The sequence below is a fragment of the Styela clava genome, chromosome 10 (assembly GCF_964204865.1).
Source record: "Styela clava chromosome 10, kaStyClav1.hap1.2, whole genome shotgun sequence".
In the NCBI taxonomy this organism is placed as follows: domain Eukaryota; kingdom Metazoa; phylum Chordata; class Ascidiacea; order Stolidobranchia; family Styelidae; genus Styela; species Styela clava.
In genome coordinates this window covers 19,475,383-19,500,497 of record NC_135259.1, presented here as the reverse complement: position 1 = coordinate 19,500,497, position 25,115 = coordinate 19,475,383, and the positions used below count along the sequence as shown (strand labels likewise).

The 25,115-nt window shown below is 37.1% G+C and overlaps 3 protein-coding genes across 3 annotated transcripts; 2 read left to right on the top strand and 1 right to left on the bottom strand.

Moving 5' to 3' along the window:
* Positions 1–3,180: 3,180 nt before the first annotated feature.
* Positions 3,181–5,553, bottom strand: LOC144428042 (kelch-like protein 24). Its single transcript, XM_078116689.1, has 2 exons — positions 5,231–5,553; positions 3,181–5,129 (listed from the first exon to the last, which is right to left on the bottom strand). Exons 1-2 carry the CDS (start codon positions 5,551–5,553, stop codon positions 3,551–3,553), a joined length of 1,902 nt encoding a protein of 633 aa, XP_077972815.1. The 3' UTR covers positions 3,181–3,550.
* Positions 5,554–11,781: 6,228 nt separating this feature from the next.
* Positions 11,782–14,775, top strand: LOC120337165 (uncharacterized). The gene has a single exon (XM_078117263.1). It carries the CDS (start codon positions 11,924–11,926, stop codon positions 13,922–13,924), a length of 2,001 nt encoding a protein of 666 aa, XP_077973389.1. The 5' UTR covers positions 11,782–11,923; the 3' UTR covers positions 13,925–14,775.
* Positions 14,776–19,564: 4,789 nt separating this feature from the next.
* On the top strand, positions 19,565–23,490 carry LOC120338469 (uncharacterized). The gene has a single exon (XM_039406486.2). It carries the CDS (start codon positions 20,044–20,046, stop codon positions 22,039–22,041), a length of 1,998 nt encoding a protein of 665 aa, XP_039262420.2. The 5' UTR covers positions 19,565–20,043; the 3' UTR covers positions 22,042–23,490.
* Positions 23,491–25,115: the final 1,625 nt, after the last annotated feature.

The following is a 25,115-nucleotide window of genomic DNA, read 5'->3' as shown; positions in this document are numbered from 1 at the left end:
TCAACGGCCCTATATAGCGCAATCCCGTCGTCGACGAGACAATCGCAGTGTTCGAAAAAGTTTCTAAGAATTCATTGCGTCATTTAAGTCATTTTAAGTGTTTATTATGACAAACTGGACAAATTTCTTTGGTGTCACTTATTGCTATGAATCCATATTGAAAATACAAAGTATTTTTTCTTCGCGAATAATGTTCCCGGTATATCTACACTCTCAGTTTCGTCAGATATTTTGGTACCCAGTTATACGAGAATTGCTTTATTGATGTATGTTTAGCCATAGCTATTGACGTGGAAATCGTTTGTGAAGTCAGACATGCTGCTCAGAGGCGTTGTCTTTGTCTGGTTTGTAAAGGTGTTATTAAGGCTTTGTACGCTATTCGGCCACTTTACAGCGGGCCGGTAATAATCTTTCTGCGGACCGGCGATGGGCCGCGACCCGGTGGTTGCCGACCTCTGGCATAGGCTATTGGCTGAAACCAAATCTAATTCTTCACCAAAATATCGCTTGGCTGTGGTTGAATAGCCGTCGCAATTGCGGTTAGCGCCGTTGTACTTGACACAAAATATAGGATAGTTGGCGCCATTTTTGGTGGTAAATTGACTATTGGCTGAAAACTGATCAAAACGATCCAGTTCTGTGTGTTTCAGCAGGTTAAATTATTTAGAATGTGGCCAACCAATAAAGCACAATTTACGAAAATAAGTCATGTGAAATCGTACTCCGCCAAAATTGTCGAGTAAAATATTGAACGTGCGGAATATCGATAAGTCGGCGGTCTCCGATCGCTATCTCGTATTTTCATATTGAAGAAGGGGCGCTCCAGAAGTATGTGTACCAAGATGGCGCACAACCTGATAACTCCATACTGGTACACATACTAGGTTCAGGTTGTGCGCCATCTTGGTGCACATACTTCGTTAGCACCGAAAAAATTGTATAAACATTGGAAAAGCACGAAAACAGAGAAAAGCTATTACACTTAAAAGTTTATGTAATTTGTTCGCATTCTAATAATATATTTAACTATTGTGACATGTCCTATTATATAGAATATTGTCTGCCTGGCTAGTACAATAACGGGCGCTCCAGAAGTATGTGTACCAATATGGAGGTAACTAATTTTGTTCGCCTATTTCACATCAAGTTGTGTAAAGAGACTGAAACCTATGGACATGGGGGACATTCACTTGGCTAACAGAGACAGTCCCCCAACTTGTAATAGAACTATAATAAAGAAAATCGGAATAAAATTATGGTCCAACCCTAACCAGGTACACATACTACGGGAGTACACAATAACGGAATTAGTGTCGAAATTCAAAAGTTAAAAATTCAATCTGTTGGAAATTTCAGATGTATGGAATTCACTTCACCCTGTTGTACTGGCAATGTCAACTCAACCGTTTCCATCATATTTTAACAACAACTCGAATAAAATACATGTTTGATCGGTCTTTTTATTAATAATACACGCTGTATTAGTAATACAAGCTGCAGACTCGACACTTGACTATGAGCCAACTTGCATCGAAATAAACAAAATCCTGGAGTAACCAAAGACTATTATGTCATACATGGTATTGTCCTTGTGTTTAGTAAACTGTCGTACAACATCCCAGCTACTTTGGCAGTAATAGGCAATCTTGATACAACAAAATGCTACCTCTCTGTATACCCCTTTATGCGTCAATGTTTACTCGCTCGTTTAATTACATTTACGGGCTCGTAAGTTTACTTTGCGCAAGTATTTAATATTTTTTAAAATGCCGGTGATGCCGAAATAACAATACCCTTGCATAATATATAATACTGTTTACAATTTTTTTTTCATGTTTCTTTCGACGAGTCTTCTTTTTGGAGGAAAGTTTTCTACAAGAGCACCACTTAAACCATTGCGCTAAGCGCAATTCAGTTGATGTGCGCAAATAATACAGTTATTTAGTAACGCGATATATATGATGATATAAGTCAGGTGGTTTATATTTGCTCTCATCTTTTAAACTATATTTAATTTATCGCAACAGAATTTCAAAAACATTTTATTATACATCATTTCGATTTCCTTAGATAGATTCTTTATTGCAAACTGTGCAATTCATTATGTAAGAAAACGCCAAACTCAATTAATGTAATAATATCTCCGAGTATACTATGTTGTTAGCGTAATACCCAATGCTGTTTGCTATTCTGTCTATTTGCCGAGATAGATTTTAACTAGAAAACGGCTACACTTTGACTCAAAACCAGAGATCATTCAATTGTACTGTTATGAGGTACTGCTACATCTGTCGTGAAGGGCCGATATTCGTGTGATCAGTGTTTCATTGAATACGTGGAACATACGTATATATGCGATAAAAGTATCGAGTGAATACATATTTACTAGTGGTTGTCGCAAACAATGGAACCTGTACGTGTCAGTAACATTTTATTGTGTTTTCACTTCGAACAAGCGTTTCTCTTTGATGACAGCCACTGATACGTATGGAACCACTATTATCATTTAACCCAATCCCGCATGTGAGGATATATTGATTAATAAACACTTTGGTTTGAGTTCAAAATCGCACTGCAATGTGATGGTGACGGTGGATTCGGCAAACGCTGCACTGGTGCAAATACATACCCATATTTACAAAGAATAACATTGCAATATTCGAAACTAGGGTAAATTTAACAAATCGAGGTCAAGGTATACTCGATCTCTGCGGCGGACCTTTTGCTGTAACATATTTTCTAGTGAAATAACACATGCCAGGCTATTGTATAAAATCCAAATCAATTCAATTGTGATGACCCAGAAGTAAACAAATTCACTGAGTTCATTATACCTTGAGATCTAACAATATGAAGGGACAGAATTCCACAGAAATGCGTTTGTAGCTTGGTAAATCTGCGCACGGGAGCAACGTATAAAAACAAACATTAGGAAATAAACAAAATTATATTGTATAGTAGATATTAAATAAGCGGATAGCTCAAGGAACACACATGAAAAATTGGTAATGTCTGATTATGCTAGTTAGTAGTTTATTTTTAGGCATGCCGAAAACACATTGACAATACGCAAACGACTCCAGACACGACAGGCGGGGTAACCATGGCAACCGCAGTTTATGAGCTAACAAAAGGGAGGCTAGTTGTTCCCCCATGGCTGCAGAACGGTCCTTGTTTTTTGCGCAGTACCCCATTCAAGAAAACATTGCCAAACAATATTATTAGATTCAGGTTCCAAGGGGTTTTAAATCTACACTTATGATAGTTTTTAGAATTGATTATCATATTAGTATATATGTTTACTAATCAATGTGAGATATAATATAGTAATATGCTAGAATAATAATAGAATATAACGAGTTTAAAAAAATTTAACTCTTCAGCGACTTCAGTCGATTATTAAATCACATTCTGAGAATGCATATGAAGGGCAGAGCAGTAGAACATAGAGTCCCGGAACTCACTCGGCTGTATTACATTGCTAACCAGTAACGATCTGAGTTACGTGCATAACGTTATTTTGCGTTAATTCATTGGAAATGTTAACATTTTACATATAGTAAACACAGCCTGTAAGCGAACCTTTCGTTGGAAGCCCATCTATTTGTAATGTTGACCAATGGTTTGAATTCGGGTCGTAGACCTCAGCGGAGTTTATAACGCCATCAACATTTTCTCCACCTACTGCAAATATGCTTTTATCATCCACAAAGGCGAAGAGATCCAATCGGGGAACGCACATCCTTGCTACTCTCGTCCATGTGTTGGTTTCGAAGTTATAACTTTCAACAGAGTTGGATACACGATGTCCATCAAAGCCCCCGATAACATAAATTTTTCCGTTGAATTCAACAGCTGTTGCGTGGCGTCTTGGATTTCGCATTTGAGAAAGTCTTGACCAAGTTTTTGTATCTGGATTAAATCTTTCTACTCTTTGATCTGAATAGAGTCCACCCATGGCATAAATGCAAGCGCTCGTTGCCACTGCACAAAACCCATAATTCAATGTACATCCTGGTAAATTGTCTTTGAAATTATTTGGGATAGGATCATAGCACTGCATGAATTTTCTTTGTACTAGATATATGTTGCCTTGAAAAGCGACTAGTTTACGATATCCAGATTTGCATTCTTTGTTGGTCTTCAATGACCAGGAAGTATCATTCCCTACCCAGTGAAATAGATCAGATCCGCTTAATACATACAGATCGTTTTTGACATCAACAATCTGCATGTCGTCGCCTTCTTTTACTTTGGGTAGTTGATGCCAAGTTTTCTTTGAAATGATCCAAGTATTAATGTGACCATTTTGCTTGTCTAAAAAGACAATGTGCTGATCTAGATTTCTTCTGGGTGATGCTGCAGCGCTGGGCTGCTTTGAAACGCTCCCGTGTGCAGAGAATGCATCCATCAACATAACGGTACATTCATGAGAATTTCTGACGAGTGGTTCAGTTCGAACAATTTTCCCGATGAAATCCAGTGAAAGATCATCAAGTTTTATTGATTTAAATAATTTTGGAAATACTTTTTTACTGTTTGGTTGATTCTTAGACCATTTCAAAGCTGCATCCCACTTGATTCTCTCGGACGAACATTTAATTCTCGGGGATTGAAACAATAAAAGGATTTCTTCTTTATTTAACTCGACGAAATCATCTCTCTCGACAAGCTGTTCAAACCTTCCCGCCATAAAGTCATTCATCACTTTTGCAACTTGTCCTTCTATTTTTAACTTTTGTGTTTTCAAGGTTTTTCTCATATTCATGAAGTTTTCGAGACTAATATTCTTTATAATTTCTTCAATGCTTGATAGTAAAAGTCCAACTATATAATGAACTAACTGTTTGTTGTTGAACACCATTGGTTCATTAAGAATCGTTTCGAGAAAAAAATTGGCCGGGATGTTTTTGATCGAATTCAATAGCGTTGGCAGAGTACGTTCCACTTCTTCTTGTCGAATTGAAAGCCATGTAACTGCTGCTTTCCATTTTATTCCATGTTTCACATCTGCTTTGGAAAAATAACGAACGAAGTCCTCATATGAAATGGATGCAAAAGTGTCTGTAGAAACCACTTCTTCAAATTTATCATAAACTATTTTTTCGGCTATGTTCAGTAAATTAACTCTCGATCATAAAGTTTGGCTAGGTATATCGCAACAAGGCAATTGTTCACCGAGAGATTCTCTTGTAGATATTCAAAGGAAAGTTCAGTCAATGCATCCAACTGCAAAAAATTTGATGCGTGCAGAATATCTTGAATTTCCTCTATTTTCACTTTGACTTCACCGGTATACATGAAGTCGATACACTTCTTCATTATAGAGGGCTTTATAGTTTTCATGTCAGTGAAACCTTGTTGGGCTTCCTTCATGTTGCTTGAAAACATCGCTCTAAAATAGCTTGATGCAGCTGATATTACGTTGCGATGGACTGGAAAATCTTTGCCGTTCATTTTGATTGCAAAGTCAGAAGTTTCCTTCATTTCTCTGATTGAAACAAGAATTCTCTTCGAGTAGTTGGCGCCAGCTGAAAGAGTTTGTGTCGCCATTTTGTATTCACAGCCAATAAACGCACCTCAACTTAAAACTGAAACATTTAAATACCAAAAATTTTCCGCGAAACACTTTTTATTATCAGATTTTACATCAAGGCATAAATATAAAATTGTTATCAGTGTATTTACCTAACTAAATATTTGCTCATTTCCCGAGGCATAAAATTAATTCACTGTCCGCAAGCAAGAATGTCGGAACTCATTGTTTATAATCCACATTGGTGACAGTATGATAATACCTAATATCAAGCGTCTTTTGTTCTAAGTCTCCGACAAAAACTCTCCCGCCATCGCACAAATTAAAAAGAAAAAAAAAACTAGTAATTATCTAGTTAGAGTGGGAGCGAGGAATGCAGATTCAAATCATTCCGAACCATAACTGTACTAATTACTAATTCGTTATTTTAAAACGTGGCGGGATTGTTTCCACGAATCTCGACATTTCCTGCGCAACACTGTTTCTTATTGTTTAGATTTTATATCAAGGCATAAATATAAAGTTGTTATCGGTGTATTTACCTAACTAAATATTTGCTCATTTCGTGAGCAATACAATTAATTCACTATGCTCAAACAACAATGTCGGAATGAAATATTTATAATCCGCATTGGTGACAGTATGATAATACCTAATATCAAGCGTCTTTTGTTCAAAGCCTCCGTCAAAAACCCTCCCGCCACCGTATAAGATGAAAAAAAGTAATTATCAATTTAGGGTTGAAGCGAGGGCTAGGAATACAGATTGCATTGGATATTCAAATTATCAAATTATTCCGAACCTTAACTGGATAATTACTAATTTGTTATTTTAAAACGTAGCGGGAATGTTTTACTAAATCTCACAATTTTTGATTAGTGACGGGGGCTTTGTACAAAATATCCGTTTCGTAGATATCCTCCATTACGTTTCCCAAAATTGAATTGAATAATATCGACTCACGTTAATTTATCACACAAAAAAGCGCCTCGCATTTAATACCGTTTAATTACACCAGTGGATGGGATTCAGGGTTCACTGAACAAGCTGTCTGCCTGGCTAGTTAAATAATGAACCAGTTCACCGTATTAGCGACTAGTTACAAACTTATGACACAATGGAAGGATGCCGACGAAATTTCAAAGCTAAAATTTAATCTGTTGGAAACTTCAATTGTATTGAATTCCCTTCGCCTTGTCTGTTCTACTGCTTCATATTTTTAACAGCAGCTATATTCAATACATGGTTTGATCAGTCTTTTTATTGAGAATACTTATTCTGCAGACTCATCAGTTTACTTTGAGACAACTTTCATCGAAATACGCAAATCCTGAAGTGACCAAAGACTATTATGTCATACATGAAATTGGCCTTCTGTAGTTGTGATCCTGTAATGCAGGGGTCGGCAACCTACAGCCCGCGGAGTAATACAATCCGGCCCGCGACGCACCACTGAATTATAGTAACAAAACAGCTGTTTTAACGATTATATTCTTTACGTAACAGAATTCATTGCGAGACACGTTTAGACTAAATTATATCATAATCTAACATAGATAAAATTCACAATTACTCGTTTAATTAGCTCATAATTTAATTATAATTAGACAAATGGCAACAAACGCAAAAAAGTTGATGCCAAGTGCAAAGGGTTCAATGGTGCCGAGAATCTTCAAATGGAATTTTTTGAGATGCAATGCAATGTCACTGCTTGATTTTTAATATAAAAAGTATCATCCGTTCGGTTTTCAACTTTCTAAAGATATGTGCGACCCGCCAATGACTTGCAACCTTTATTTTGGCCCGCGAGCGACAAAAGGTTGCCGACCCCTGCTGTAAAGTGTAAACTGTAGTACAACTTACACCCCAGCCACTTTGGTAGTAATAAAAAAAACTTGATACATAAGAATTCTGTATATCCCACTCTAATTCAATAGTTACCCGCGCGTTTACTTTCCTTTACTGGCTCGTTACTTTACTTTAAAGGAGGATTTCATTATTGATACAAAATGCAGCAGATGCCGAAATAATAATGTCCTTGTATACCTTGGCATAATTTACAATTCGTTCGTCCACTATTACACCCGTTTGATTAATTGAGCCCGTCGTGATAAGAACAAAGGGCATTTCGCTGTATTAGTACGACGATTTTGCGACGGAATGAATGTTTACATAAATCTCGCAATATATATTTTAATAATATTTCAAACAGATATGTGCGGTGAAAGAAATACATTTTATGTAACAAACAAAAAAAGGAAAAATAAACTAAAATTCTCGGGTCGTTCTAAAGGTCGAAACATGATGATCGGTCGTTGGGGATCAAACGATATTTTTGATATCAATGAAAAGTCAAACAAATTTCCGTTCAAATACCCAAATTAGACAAAAGTATATATCTGTATTCGAACGAAATAATTTCAATTCGACAATGAGAAATAAAAAACGAAAAATGCCAATATGATCCCAAAACGGAAAAATTTGACTCAAAAAAAGATTTTTTAAAAACTTCCTAATTTGACAGTAAATTTATGCGTTGACGCCTCCGACACTCAAAACATATTTGGATATGAATAAGTAGTTGAAACATTTTTTCAATCAATTAAAGCTAATGGGCAAATCTATTTTAAAATCCGAATAAAAGACTTTTAATACACTACAATTAGGAAAAACTGTAAAGCTTTTCTAAAATAAATATTCACAATCGACTTTGGGGCTCAATAAGGGAGTGAAGGAATAGACCAATCGAGTCGACTTTGGGGCTCAATAAGGGAGTGAAGGAATAGACCAATCGAGTCGATTAGATCACACTATATCAATATTTAAACTAAATACTTTTAATGTATATGTCCACGGCAGTGGCTACATATATTTAGGGTTGGAGTAGAATTTTATTTGAAAAACGTTTAATCAATTCTGAATTATAAAAACACAAAGATCAGAACAAATATTTATCCGTAATTTCCCGAAAAATCACATTTTGAGCTAGGACCGTGGAACAGGTACCGTAATTAACAACCAGTACCGATACCCGCGCTGTCCTACCCCGTGTTATTTGACGATCATACATGGAGTGAATCAAAAAACCAAATGATTCAAGTCACAGCTGTAGTATCAAAACTTTTACAGCATCAGTATCCTTATTGTAGCTTATTAAAAACTCTCGTCCTCGTTAATCGGTCGCGGAACCGCTACAAGTAATTTTTTACTACACCAAAGTAAATAACGAATCCTATAGTTATGTAAAAGTAATAATAGACTTCTAGTGACAACAATCTTCTTACAATTGGGAATTTCAAAGCTATTAGTCCTGTAATCAAACTTTGTCGTTAAATTCCTCTCTTTTCAATCTCGCTATTGTACATTTAAAGTACTTCATAATGTGTTCATAAATAAGTATTATATTAATAATAAAGAATAGCAGAAATACTACTCGAAATATAAAGCAGCAGAATTCGCCCCCCAAACGACAAAATTCCTCACTGGGGCGGAATTATCCCCCCGTTGGTAAACGTTGAATTGAGGAGAAAAGCGAGTTTTCCACAACAAGAAAAAGAATACCAAATACATAATAACAAAACATCCATGAGTCGACTTCGTGTCCAATAGTAATGTTACTAAAAGACGAATTGTGATAACTACTGATGTTTATTTTGATGTGTCGCATAATTTGCCCCCTAATCATTGCACACTAGAGCGTTTTTGTTTCACGTGTTGTTATGGTTTGCAATATAAAGCATTAGTAACATTGGAAATTTGACATTTAGTGTTTGTCGCCTTAATGTCGAGTATTGTTTCTGCGCGATCTTTAACGCCGACTTCAAAAGGATAATTATTACGATACCTTTGTTTCGCGTATTTACAAAAGGCGAATTGGTCTGACATTGTTCGATTGAATAGGACATACAGTGTGTACAGAGTGCCATCTTTTATTGACAGTATAACAGTTAGGACGGCGTGAATTCCACAGAACGGAAGTTCTACCTCATTAAATTTTAGCGTTGGAATTGCATGGATATCGTGTGAGAACTTTTCGCAAATTCAGCAGATTAGTCTGTTATTGTACTAGGAAATCAGCTCGGGCAAAAATGGTCACGGATATTTTATTTATGACGTGTGATAGTAATTACGAGGCGCTCAATTTCACTCGAAGTTAACGTTTTGGGCAATTATTGAATATTCTACTTTTCAGAGAGCGTAATAGTGGAGATTGATCAGCAACAAGACATATAATAATAATATATATTGAAAACCTCAATTCCTTTTTAACACAATCAGACTCGTAATATCCTTATATATGTCGTAAATATATATATACCGGTATGCAAAATCTAATAATAAGTACGTAGTGTTTTGCAGAAAATTTTTATATCAAAATATTTTAGTTTTGAGTTAATGCGGATGTAGTAGCCGTAAATACAAAATGGCGAGTCAAACTCTTTCAGTTAGCTCCAATTACACAAATAGTATTCTCGTTTTAATTAAAAAAATGGCGGAAATTTCTGAATTTACAATCAACTTGCTGGAAAATCATTCCCAGTTCATCGCAACGTAAAAACGAGATATCGGTCAGAAACCGAAGACTTATCGATCGAAAGTTAGAGGGTCCCCCAAAACAGCGTTCTTACTCCATAGTGACGACACCTTGTGTCCCATCACTAGTTAATTAATAACTCACTAATTATACGACATAATTCATCCAAAATCAATAGGGTTCTGGTCCGACATATGATTTTGCGTGAATTATGTCGTATAATCAGCGAGTTTTTAATTATTAGTGATGGGACACGCGGTGTCACTACAGAGTCATCAATCGAAACCGCAGTTTCGATCGATAAGTCTTCCCGACCGATATTCTCATTTATTATTCAGAAGCTACAGTATACATTATAGGTTTTGCGTTCATTTCTTAATGTTAGTTATAGTACATGCTTAACGCAATGGATTGAGGGGTTCTCTTGTAGAAAACTACCTTCCAGAAAAAGATTCGTGAAAATTTACATGGAACAAGAGAACACATTGTAAACAGAATTATATATTATGCAAGGATATTTTTATTTCGGTATCACCAGCATTTTGTATTATTGATAGAAGCTTGCCCATAGTTAAGTGACAAACACGTAAGTGAAAGTAAACGCGCGAGTTAACATTGACGCATAGAGCACAGTGAGGTCGAAATTTATTGTATCAAGTTTACCTATTACTGCCAATTTGCCTGAAATGTATGTTGTACGACAGTTTACAAAACACAACTAAAGAAGGTCACTCCAGGATTTTGTGTATTTCGATGCAAGTTGTCTCGAAGGAAAGTGACGAGTCTGCAGCTTAATTGAGTATTACTAATAAAAAAACTGATCACTTGAACATGTATTTGTTGTGGTTGCTGTTAAAAATGTGATAAAAATGATTCAGTTGACATTGCCAGTAAAACAGCCAGGGTGAAGTGAATTCCATACAACTGAAGTTCCCAAAAGATTGAATTTTAGCTTTCCACGGCATCACTCCATCGGGTAGTAACTGGTCGCTAATACGGCAAATTGCTCTGTTATTGTACTAGCCAGACAGACAGCACATCAATGTAGTAGTAATCTGTTAGGGGTTTCTCCTTTGTATCGAATTCAATTACAACACAACAGAATCCCTAATTTCGGAGACCATGCCGAACTTCGCGGCACGTCATTCTCCGAGTTGATGGACCGGAAGACAAAATTTGAAGCGAAAGAATATTTGCGGGCCAGGAGAGACCGGTACCGATACGTATAATTGAGATACGAATATAATTTAATTGTTACGAATATACAAACACGTGCACAAACTGAGATCATGACGTAACAATTGGCGGTACTCCCGAACTATGTGAACCAGGCTAGACCTTAATTTATTCCGATTTTCCTTGTTTTATTTCTATTACGAGTTCGGGGACTGTCTGTGTTAGCCATAGGTTTCAGTCCCTTTAGACAATTTGATGTAAAATGGGCGAACAAAATTATTTACATCCATATTGGCACACATACTTCTGGAGTGACCAATTGGCGGTATCTAGAACACAACAAGTCCGACTATTCCGCACTAGTTCGGCGCCGCCATATTAAATCGTTACACAGGCCGTTACTTGCCCACAGACCGCGCTATTGGAACCACTGTATTAACGAATAGGTATGATCAGAATGTCACAAATTTGGATTGTTTGCCCAGAAAAATCAATTATTGTTTTCACGATATGAGGGCAAAAGTTAAATCGTCAATCAAATAGGCCGATAAGAACTTTATATTTATCTCTCGATGTAAAAATGTAAAATCTAATAATGAGTAGACTATGTTTTGCAGAAAAATATTCGTAAGAAAATGTTTCAGTTTTGAGCTGAGGCGCGTTTAATCAAATACAAAATGGCGATGCAAACTCTTTCAGCTGGCGCCAACTATTCGAAAGGAATTCTGGTTTTAATCAGAGAAATGACAAAAACTTCTGACTTTGCAATCAAAGTTGCCGGAAAATCATTTCCAGTCCATCGCAACGTAATAACAGCTGCGTCAAGCTATTTTAGAGCGATGTTTTCAAGCAACATGAAGGAAGCCCAGCAAGGTTTTGCTGACATGGAAACTGTAAAGCCCACTGTAATGGAGAAATGTATCGACTTCATGTATACCGGTGAAGTCAAAGTTCAAATGAACGATATTGAAGATATTCTGCACGCATCAAATTTACTGCAGTTGGATGCACTAACTGAACTTTCCTTTGAATATCTACGAGAGAATCTTTCGGCGAACAATTGCCTTGTTGCGATATACCTAGCCAAACTTTATGATCGAGTTAATTTACTGAACATAGCCGAAAAAATACTTTATGATAAATTTGATGAAGTGGTTTCTACAGACACTTTTTTAGCCATTTCATGTGACGACATCGCTCGTTATCTTTCTAAAGCAGATGCGAATCATATAATAAAATGGAACGCAGTTGTTACATGGCTCTCAATTCGACAAGAAGAAGTGGAACATTGTCTGCCAACGCTATTGAATTCGATCAAAAACATCTCGGCCAATTTTTTTCTCGAAACGATTCTTAATGAACCAATGGTGTTCAACAACAAACAGTCAGTTCAATATATAGTTGAACTTTTATTATCAAACATTGAAGAAATTAAAAAGAATATTAGTCTCGAAAACTTCATGAATTTGAGAAAAACGTTGAAAGCACAAAAGATAAAAATAGAACGAGGGCGAGTCGCAAAAGTGATAAATGACTTTATGGCGGGGAGGTTTGAACAGCTTTTCGAGAGAGATGATTTCGTCGAGTTGAATGAGGAAGAAATCCTTTTATTGTTCCAATCCCGGAGAATGAAATGTTCGTCCGAAAGAATCAAGTGGGATGCAGCTTTAAAATGGTCCAAGAATCAACCAAACAGTGAAAAAGTTTTCCCAAAATTATTCAAATTAATAAAACTTGATGATCTTCCATGGGATTTCGTCGAAAAAGTTGTTCGAACTGAACCACTTGTAAGGAATTCTCATGAATGTACCGTTATGTTGATGGATGCATTATCTGCGCATGGGAGCGTTGTGAAGCAACCCAGCTCTGTTGCATCGCCCAAGAATAATCTAAATCAGCACATTGTCTTTTTAGACAAGAAAAATGGTCAAATCAACGCTTGGAGCATTATAAACAAAACTTGGCATCGACTACCCAAAGTGAAATTAGGCGAAGACATGCAGATTGTTAATGTCAACAACGATCTGTATGTATTGAGCGGTTCTGATCTATTTCACTGGGGAGGGAATGATACTTCCTGGTCATTGAAGACCAACAAAGGATGCAAATCTGGATATCGTAAACTAGTCGCTTGTCAAGGCAACATATATCTAGTTCAGTACGACAGCATGCAGTGCTATGATCCTATCCCAAATAATTTCAAAGACAATTTACCAGGATGTTCTTTGAGTTATGGGTTTTGTGCAGTAGCAACAAGCGCTTGCATTTATGCTATGGGTGGACTCTATTCAGATCAAAGAGTAGAAAGATTTAATCCAGATACAAAAACTTGGTCAAGACTTTCTCAAATGCGAAATCCAAGACGCCTCGCAACAGCTGTTGAATTCAATGGAAAAATTTATGTTATCGGGGGCTATGATGGACATCGTGTATCCAACTCCGTTGAAAGTTATAACTTCGAAACCAACACATGGACGAGAGTAGCAAGGATGTGCGTTCCTCGATGTGATATTTTCGCCTTTGTGGATGATAAAAGTATATTTGCAGTAGGGGGAGGAAATGCTAATAGCGCGATCAAATCTGCTGAAGTCTATGATCCCAATATAAATCATTGGTCTCCAATACAAATAGATGGGTTTCCAACGGATGGTTTTACAGGCTGTGTTCGGTATATGTAAAATATTAAGAATTCCACCGAATCTATGCAAAATATAACTCCATGTTAATAACTAAGTTTGTTACTTGCTATCAAGGTTATAGACCCGAGACTTCCCGGACTGTATGTTCTACGGCTCTGCCTCTGAAAATATGATTTAACACAGGGGTGTGCAACCTTTAATACAGGAGGGCCAGATATATATAAGTGGGCGAAACCTCATGCCGCGCCTTTATTTAACATATGCTTCCTAGTTGCAGGCACAAGAATTAGGGTTATTGATCTTACGACATGCGTGGTTCGCTTCGCACAAGCTAACTGTTGGTGTATTGTAACATCATATGCATAGCCATAGATAATACATTTGACTTAGATATATAAGCTTTGCAACGCAGAGGGATTTGAGTTACTGGCGCGCACCAGATTACACTAATTTTAAAATTTGTTCCGCTGGCCGCTGATCATTCAAAATTGGCACTTTCCTGCGGGCCCCCACACACTTTTGTGGGCCGCATTTCGCCCGCGGGCCACATGTTGCACACACCTGATTTAACATATCAAGTCACCGAAAAGTTACTTTTGATAACCGTAGCGTTTATTTTTTATTTCACGTTGATTAGTTAACGTGTAATATGATATGATAAATAATTCTTAAAATTGCATAATCAATATTGAATATTCATACATCACCAATTTGTATATCTGTTTCTGCCTTATTTAATATTTGGAAGCTAGTATACTGTATATATTATAGAATTTATGTTCAATCCTTAATGTTTGTCCTAATATTTTCGAATATAAAAATTCATGCACGGTTCACCTAATTAATGCATCGTTCTATTCCAGTACAATACTATTGAATTGTTTTAATAAAGTCACGCGATTCAAATACACATTGGCAGATGGATTGATGGGTTTGTGGCCGAGTGCGCATAGACTTGCTTAATTTTAGCTTTGACAACATTTTCTCTCTGCAAATAAACTGCCGCATACAGCGTTACTAACCGATGATGGTAAAGAACTTCGCACTAGCTAGCGCATATCACAACAGAAAAGGACTCGAGCATACCGTTAACGTAAAGCATGGGGATGACACCGCACCATAACGGGTGGCACTGATTGGCTTACGCCTTACGCGACGCCAAAATTGTACAATACTAGCCTGAGCCCTCATGACTGGTATATTTTAATAATCTAAACCTAAATCAAGATTGAGAATATGGTGCAGTTCCGTAGTGCTTTGCTGGTAGACTATTAAGTACCGGTACTGGATCGAATGTTTGCAGAGCTATGTATTGTCACGGTGCATTTACCAGAAAATATTCGAGGTGAAAAATACTAATATAGGTTTCAAACTACTGGCTGAACCTGACGCGAGGGATTATATGAACTAACTAAAACCTGTGCTGTGGCTACATGCTACAAGCCAGACACCATCGACTTCTCTTTCGTCGCACATGAATATCATCCTACCGTTGTACAAGTACCTCAATAGTTACCATACCGCTAGTAAACTGCAAGTCGATTGGTATTTCCTCAATCATTTTCTGTTGAACATGCAAAAGCATACTGCACATGGCCATCCGACCATTTTTCTAATCTTAGTTGACATTTCAGTAAAACTTTGCTGACTTTTTTAGCTAACCAAGGTTTTGCTCGAACAAACGTGGAAATACCCTGAACAATATGGCCAACTTTAGATACAGCTCGAAATGACCATTGTCTTTCTATTGCTATGTCACAGCCAACCAGGCTCGAATTAGCTCTTGCTCCGAAGCGATTGAGCGAGAAGATCCCGGCGCGGACCAATGGAAGGTAGGTAGGTTCATCTTATTTTGGGGAGTTATTACTTATCGATCTTAAGATCGGTAAGTATATTGATAGGTATTTGTCTGTATGTATGTCTGTCTGTGTGTCTGTGTGTGTGTCTGTTAGATGAACGCGATATCTCGCGAATGCAAGGTTGAATCTGCTCCAAATTTTGCATGTGCATACATCATATCTCGGACCAGAAGCCTATTGATTTTGGGTTGATTATTGATATTTAGCGAGTTATTAACTAATTACCGATCTAAGATCGATAAGTCTCCGGTCTCCGACCGATATTCTCGTTTTTTTATTGGTGCGATGGAATTCTGGTATCAACGCAAGCTTCATAGTCTTAGCGAGAATGGTAGTTTTTCCCAATGTCATGTGAAGGTGTCTACGCCTTGAAAACGGATTCCACGTGAGACAATATGTTTTTTTGGGGAATTCCCATCCTTGGAAATTTTAACCAACAGACCTTAAAGTTGTTGGGCGAAACTGTCTGTAACCGCCTAACGTAGCGTTAGAAATTGTGAAGTCCAAAAAACTTGACCGACCTAAACCAGAGACGCGGATAAAAGCCTTTTGCTCATTTTAAAACGATACAATATAAATCAGAGCCATTTTAAGGTCGTCCATGACGTGTGATTATAATATTTAATAAAAGTTTTGCATGAAATATTATTTACTACGAATTCTATTAATCGATGAAATTTGGCGCAATCGCTGGTACTATCCTGTTATTGCTCCACTAACTTCATAGTGGAGCAATACTTCAATACAAGTAGGAGTAAAGTTTCATATTCTTTCTCAAAGAGTTTTGTCTTGAATGTAACATTTTTTCGCACAATTATATTTCCACATAAAAAAATGAGCGCTCCGGAGGTATTCGTACCAAGATGACGCACAACCTGAACAACCCTGACCTGGTACACATACATGTTCAGGTTGTGCTCCATCTTGCCACGAATACTTCGAGAGCACCAAAATTGTGAAGTTTCTAGAAGCATTCATATTTACAGCAAGTAATATACTGTATTAGTTGAGTTTGGATTTAAACCATTTCTGTCGTTTATGTAATCATAGAAATTATAAAAATAAATATTTCTGTCAATAAACAGGAAATCCTAATTTGATATAAACTACAGGGTGGTCGCTCAAAAAACAGAAGAATTGTCCAACAGCTATTCATTTTTACAACGTTTTTTAAAAGCATATGACCAGCGGTTACGCACCCTAAGGCGGCGAGGAGACCAGCAATCCTCTCGCACGTAAATATACCCACACGAGATTCGAACCAGCGAACCCACGCAGGGTAATCAGTGGTACCGTGGCGAGCGTATTCCTAATGCTTAGCCCGATGCGTCACCCTTGATCCAGTTGTTATTGTTAACAAAATTTATTGCTTTACATTGATTCTTTGCTACTGCCGTAGTGTGTGTACCAGGTTAGGGTTAGGCCATATTTTGATTCCGATTTCCCTTCTTTCAGTTCTATTACGAGTTCGGGGACTGTCAGTGTTAGCCAAGTGAATATCCCACTGCCCATAGGTTTAGTCCCTTTATACAACTTGATGTAAAGTAGGCTAACAAAACTAGTTACCCCTTCATATTGGCACACACACACACTTATGGGGCGCCGATTCTGGTACGTTGAATATAAATATCTGAATCAATGTTTACTGTATCCGGTCGGAGTCAGCATTTTCCTTAACCCGGAGTTGAAGACGATTGTGAACTTTCCCCGACAGTACATCATTGAAAAAAGAGATATTGGATAGAATAGGGTTTACAAATTCATCCCGAGAGAAAGGGAAGTCGATAATACGTCTTAATCGTACGGAAAACCACGGCCTCTCGTCCGGTTACCAGTCCATGTCGGGCTTGGTTACCCAGTTATTTGTTTTCTGAAGCATGGACCTGATCAATAATATAATTAATGTCAAAGTTGATTGACAGACATAAACCAAAATTAAATACCAATGATTTGTATATTGAAATTTGATAAGGAAGTAATAATCCACGCAGACGTCATTGTCTTAAGTCGTAGAATGACGATGCTCCGTCACAAAGCTGAATAAGCCTAATTAGTAATAAAGCAATACAAATAAATAACGGTGCGTTGCATATTGGACATTGTTCTTGAAGTATTGTTTCATCATATAAAGATATAAAATATGAGCAAATAGCAATGTTTTGTATGTTAAAATTTTATACCGACGCATAAGGAAGTAATACTCCACGCATGTATCTGTATTAAGTCATAGAATGACGGTGATTTCATTCATCGCTAAAATGAGTAAATCTAATTATTACTTATCGATCTTAAGATCGGTAAGTATATTGATAGGTATTTGTCTGTATGTATGTCTGTCTGTGTGTCTGTTAGATGCACGCGATATCTCACGAAAGCGAGATTGAATCTGCTCCAGATTTTGCATGTGCATTCATCTTATCTCGGACCAGAAGCCTATTGATTTTGGGCGAATTATGTCGTATAATTAGCGAGTTATCAATCAATTAGTGATATAGTGATCTAGATTTTTGTAAAGCGAGAGAATTTTGAAACCCGCCGAGTGTGTGTGTGCGATGCGCAGTGCGCAAGTTACAAGAGCGGATGAATCGAAACTGCAGTTTCTGCTTTGGGGGATCCCCTAACTATCGATCGATAAGTCTTCGGTTTCCAACCGATATTCTCGTTAAACTATTATTAGAGTAGTATGTGAGAGACTAATTGACTCATACTCTATAAAGGTGAATTCAATATTCAGAATCGTTGCTTTTGAAATGGTGTGCGATAGAAGATTTGTCATGTACAAAGCCCCCGCCCCTAATGCAAATGCGATTTCTTAGGTTTTGCAGAATAGCTTGGTTATACATTTTTTTAGTGAATACAAACCATATTTCCTATAAAAGGCAGACTGTGAGTGGAAAAGAGTGCGCCGTTGGTAGCATGTTGAAGTATTAAACCAGGCCAGGGTTCTTGGACTGTAACCCTAGGGGTCACAAACAAATACGTTCATTTGGTATCATTCGCGATGACTTCGTTGGTTTAAAATTAATTGACTTTGATTTGGATGATTCTACGACTGTAATGCGTGTATTCGTTTGTTGGCGTTTTTTATCATTGAAAGTGGAACATAAAAAACAAGAGAGCAATGCTCAAATATATGGACACGTTAATCAGAGCGAAGTAGTCCTTACCTTTGACGCTACCCGTACCCTGAAAAAATTTTCGAGTTTCGCGTAGCAAAAATTTACAGAGTCAAACCGGACAACCAGTGTTCCCGTGGATAAAATAATATAGCAAAATTTTAGACAAAATATCAGATTTTATAGGAAATTTAGAAATAACAACTGAAAATTTCAAAGCAATTGATAATGATGACGAACAAGTACAACAGCATAATATTGAAACGATCGTAATGTCCACTAACGTGTCCAAAAACTGATTGGAAACGCGTTGAAAGCAAAATTAGAAAATGTTTATTGAACAACAAGAAAAGTCGTTGAAAGGAAGTCGAGGATTATGGAAGTTTTAGAGCCATTTCAGAGTGTGTCTTCATGGCCATAATTTCAAGTATGTTCTGAAATAATCCTAATTAGATACTAGAACCCTGGGTACCGCTGCTTGATATTCAGCTTTGGTTCTACGCAGCTTCCCTTCCCCAGTAAAATTATGTTTTTGACATTTTCGCATATTTTTTAGCATTTGTATCATTTATTATTTTACTGGTTGTAAAAATGAACTTCACATGGTTGTGATATAAAGAGTAATACACAATCTCACGTCATTGGATAATGTACGTCACAAAATGATTATTAGTGTGTGGGATTGCGTCATCTTTATTAGTTATATTCATAACAAACTACGAGTGAGTGAGAGTGAATATGTGTTGCGTGAATTTATGCGTCAGGGTATTGAGCAACGTCAAAGAATGGGGCTCACAGGACCCGACTTCAACTATTGCGGGAATCTATGCGGAAAGCACGGGGTCAAGCCTAAGTATAAATGAGAATAAATATTGAAATGTATTTCTTCAAATTTTATAAACTGACTAATTTAGTCACTTCTTTCCTGGTTCACTCTCACTATATTTGATTTATATTTTGTAAATGGAATTTATTCAGCAAGTAATGATGATATAATCTAATTATTATTTTATGAGTTTGTATAACCTCATCTACTTTTTTACTCAGCAAACAAGGTGTCGCTGACACGATGACTTTGGTAGTCAATTGCTGAAATAAGCTTATCTGAAAAAGGCATATAAAATTAAACAAATAATCAGTTAGTCGATGCGTATAAATCTAAACTGAAATCTATATCTACAAAATGGCAAGTAAATCTCTGTCCGCTGGGACTGATTACACGAGCACAATCCTTCATTCAATCAGAGAAATGACAGAAACTTCTGACTTTACAATCAAAGTTACCGGACAATCATTCCCAGTTCATCGCAATGTAATAACAGCTGCATCAAGCTATTTTAAAGCGATGTTTTCAAGCAACATGAAGGAAGCCCAGCAAGGTTTCGCTGACATGGAAACTGTAAAGCCCGCTGTAATGGAGAAATGTATCGACTTCATGTATACCGGTGAAGTCAAAGTTCGAATTGACGAGATTCAGGATATTCTGCATGCATCGAGCCTACTACAATTGGATGCACTAACTGAAATTTCCTTTGGATATCTACAAGAAAATCTCTCGGAGAACAATTGCCTTGTTGCGGCATACCTAGCTAAACTTTATGATCGAGTTAATTTACTGAACACAGCCGAACAAATAGTTTATGATAAATTTGATGAAGTGGTTTCTACAGACACTTTTGCAGCCATTTCATGTGAGGACATAACTCGTTATCTTTCCAAAGCAAATGCGAATCATGAAATAAAATGGAAGGCAATAGTTACATGGCTCTCAATTCGACAAGAAGAAGTGGAACGTGTTCTGCCAACGCTATTGAATTCGATCAAAAACATCTCGGTCAATTTTTTTCTTGAAACGATTCTTAATGAACCAATGATGTTCAGAAAAAAACAGTTAGTTCATTTTATAGTTGATCGTTTATTATCAAGCATTGAAGAAATTATAAAGAATATCAGTCTCGAAAACTTCATGAATTTGAGAAAAATCTTGAATACACAAAAGATAAAAATAGAAGGACAAGTTGTAAAGGTCATGAATGACTTCATGGCGGAAAATTTTGAGCAGCTTGCCGAGAGACATGATTTCGCCGAGTTAAATGAAGAAGAAATATTTTTTTTGTTTCGATCCCCGAAAATTAAATGTTCGTCCGAGAGAATCAAGTGGTATGCAGCTTTGAAATGGTCCAAGAATCATCCAAACGAGAAAAAAGTATTTCCAAAATTATTCAAATTAATGAAACTTCATGATCTTTCATTGGATTTCATCGGGAAAGTTGTTCGAACTGAACCACTTGTCAGGAATTCTCATGAATGTACCGTTATGTTGATGGATGCATTCTCTGCGCACGGAAGCGTTTCAAAGCATCCCAGCTCTGTTGAATCACCCACGAAAGTTCCAAGTCAGCATATTGTCTTTTTAAACAAAAAAAATGGTCAAGTTAATGCTTGGAGCATTATGAACAAAACTTGGCATCGACTACCCAAAGTGAAATTAGGCGAAGACATGCAGATTGTTAATGTCAACAACGATCTGTATGTATCGAGCGAATCTGAATTATTTCACTGGAAAGAGGATACATTCTGGTCAAGGAAGTCTTATATAAGAGGCAAATCTGGATATTGTAAACTCGTCGCTTGTCAAGGCAACTTATATCTAGTGCAGCGGTACAACATGCAGTGCTATGATTCTATCCGTAATAATTACAAAAACAGTTTACCAGGATGTGTATTAGGTTATGGGTTTTGTGCGGTAGCAACAAGAGCGTGCATTTATGCCATGGGCGGACTCCATACAGATCAAAGAGCAGAAAAATTTAACCCAGTCACAAAAACTTGGTCAAGACTTTCTCCAATGCTAAATCCAAGGCGCCACGCTGCAGCTGTTGAATTCAATGGAAAAATTTATGTTATCGGAGGCGAGGATGGAGAGTGTATATCGAACTCCGTTGAAAGTTACAACTTCGAAACCAATACATGGACGGAAGTAGCAAGTATGTGCGTTCCTCGATGGGATCTCTTCGCCGTTGCGGACGATAAAAACATATTTGCAGTAGGGGGAGAAAATGCTGATGGCTCGACCAATTCTGTTGACGTCTATGATCCGAATTCAAACCATTGGTCATTTACAAGAATAGATGGGATTGCAACAAAAAGTTTGCTTACAGGCTGTGTTTGCCATATATAAAATATTACAATTAAACAAATCTATGCAGAACATAATCCATCCCATAACTCAGTCAGTTACTGGTTCTTAATGTAATGGGCCGAGTGGGGCGGGACTGTTTGTTCCTCGGCTCTGGCCTTCATATGTATTCTGAAAATGTGATTTAACATAGGAAGTTGCTGAAGAGTTGCGTTTAATAACCTCGTAGTTCATTTTCTATCTCACATTGATTAGTTAACATATCTCCTAATGTGATAAATAGTTCTGAAAACTGCATAAATATACATTACCAAATTAAATGTGTGTTTCTTGAGCTTATCCGCTTATTTAATATCTACTATATACATTTTGCGGTGTCAATTTCTTAACTTAATACGTATTTTTCCGTGGGCTGGCGCGCATATCATTTTAATCGTGAGGTTGTTATAACTGCAGATCGGACAATATTTTCTCGCTTGAATAATGACATTTTATATGCTATGTACGTGCTCCAATCAGGTTTATATGATTTTATTCCTAATTCACACCTGCTTCTACCGTGTTTCCCCGAAAATGAGACCTACGTAGTCTGAATTTTGAAACTGATTTTAATATAAGCCCTCTCCTTTCGTTAAAATAAGACCTAATGACGCGAATTTTTTTTAGACCTGGCCGATATCAAGAAATTTCTTCTATGCGTTTTAAATTATTACTAATCTATGTTTTGCAGGTATTTTGGATAGAGTAAATGGATATCGATTTTCATAATATTTCGTATATTTAAAAATCTCGTAATTCTCCACTTTGTAATTTTGTTTTTGAAAATATAAGACATTCCCCGAAAATAAGCCTTAGTGCTATTTTTTCGGAACAAAATTGAAAAAATGACCCAGTCTTCTTTTCGGGGAAACACGGTATGTGTAAATATACTTTATTATAACTTCAGCTGTACATGCAGATAAGCTACCGGCACCGTAACATTGTCAGTACTTATCGAATGTTTCTATTTTTTCAAATATATCTAAAAATTACTGTATCAACCTACCTCTGTTTATTTACTGTACCTGATTTTCTTTGTTACTACACATGATCACCACTTCACATTGTATCCACGTAGATGGCCAGGTCACCCTCAAAATTTTCCAAACTTATTTCCACGATGGAACCACTTTTGCCGCTAGTAATCCAGTTAAGCGGAGATTCCCCCGTCCATTATCTAAGAATTTTCTATTTTATCTAAACTATGTTAGCTAGGTAATTTAGTAGGATCATACGGTTTTCGCCGACAATACAGTAATTCTCTAAATAAATTCTTTTCAACCTGATATTTGAACCTTGCGTGTGTCGCTGCTCGATAACCGACTTTGTTTCCGCGAGGATTTCCCTCCCCAGTAAAATTGTGTGATTATATTTTTTCTCTCAAATACTGTATATGATGGATTATTTACTTGTGGAAATAATAAAAATGGATTTGACTTCATATAAAGCAAATGTGCAGAATATAGTGTCACTGCCTGCTGATGAATTAAATTGTGCTAGAACAACACCTGAACAGAACAAGACTTCCGGTATTTTGAAAACCTACACCTAAAGTCTTATTGTAAAAAAAACATGATGCAGCTAACTTATCGGTAACAAGCACGCTTTGTGCAGCTACCGACAGACCGGCTCCAGGGTAGACTATTACTATTGACTACGCAACGCTGCTTTTACCAAAAACGATTGAGTAGAATACGCTTAAAATAAGTTCTGAACTACTTACTAAACCTGACGTGGGTTATTCGGAATAATACGCTAACTATCACTAACTCAAGACCATGCGAAACAAATAACTGGGTAACAAATCCCATACCCGACATGGAGTGGAAGGCGGACGAGGGGCCGTGGTTCGCCATATTATTATAAGTCGCCTTAGCGCCTTCCCTCTCTCCCTAAATAAATAGGTAAATCCTATATCTTAGCGAGTACTGGTACTAAGTGAAATTTCAACAGGGCTACGGTTGTCACGGTGCTTTTACCGAAAACGAATTAAAGTAGGATACCAGCGAAATACTACTGGCCAAGTTATTAAAAATATTACTAAAACTTGTGACTAGGTCATACGATATGTTACAAGACGGACAAAAGCGATCTAACCTTGGCCTGGACATAAATCTCATCCTGCCGGCTGTGTAAGTTGAAACGTATGTTACCAGATTTATACGGCTAGTAAATTGCAAGTCGATTGATGTTCCCTCGAGTTAATTCAATCAAGTTCTGTTGAACAGGCAAAAGTCATACTGCACATGGCTATCCGACCATTTTTCTAATCTTGGTTGACATTTCACCGAAACTTTGCTGAATTTTTTATAGCTAACCAAGAGTTCGCTCGGACAAACGTGGAACCACCCTGAACAATATGGCCAACTTCAGATGCAGCTCGAAATGACCATTGTCTTTCTATTGTTATATCACAGCCAACCAGGCTCGAATTAGCTTCTGCTCAGAAGCGATTGAGCGAGAAGATCTCGCACGAATTAGATAGGTTCATCTTATTACTTATCGATTTTAATCGGTAAGTATTTTGATGGGTATTTGTCTGTATGTCTGTCTGTCTGTTAGATGCACGCGGTATCTCACGAAAGCGAGATTGAATCTGCTCCAGATTTTGCATGTGCATTCATAATATCTCGGACCAAAAGCCTATTGATCTTGGGCGAATTATATCGTATAATTAGCGAGGTATTAATTAATTAGTGATGTGACACAAGGTGTCACTATGGAGTAAGAGCGCTGTTTCGGGGATCCCCTAACTTTCGGTCGATAAGTCTTCGGTCTCTGATCGATATTCTCGTGTTACAAATTGTGAGGTTCGAAAACTAGACTTGTTCGAGGCGAAAAGCAAGAGTAAGCGTCATATTACGTCATTAGAAAACAAAATTGGCATCCCCGAAATTTGGGCCGACTACGTACTTTCTCGGAAAATCTGCTATAGTTTTTGTTCACTTTTATTTGAAATAACAATGGTTCATTTGCCAGTAACCCTGGCCTCCCCCACGGTAGATATTTACATTTCTTTATTTTCGATATTTACGTTTTATCCATGTATTTTCAATGTGTATTTTGAATAAAACATA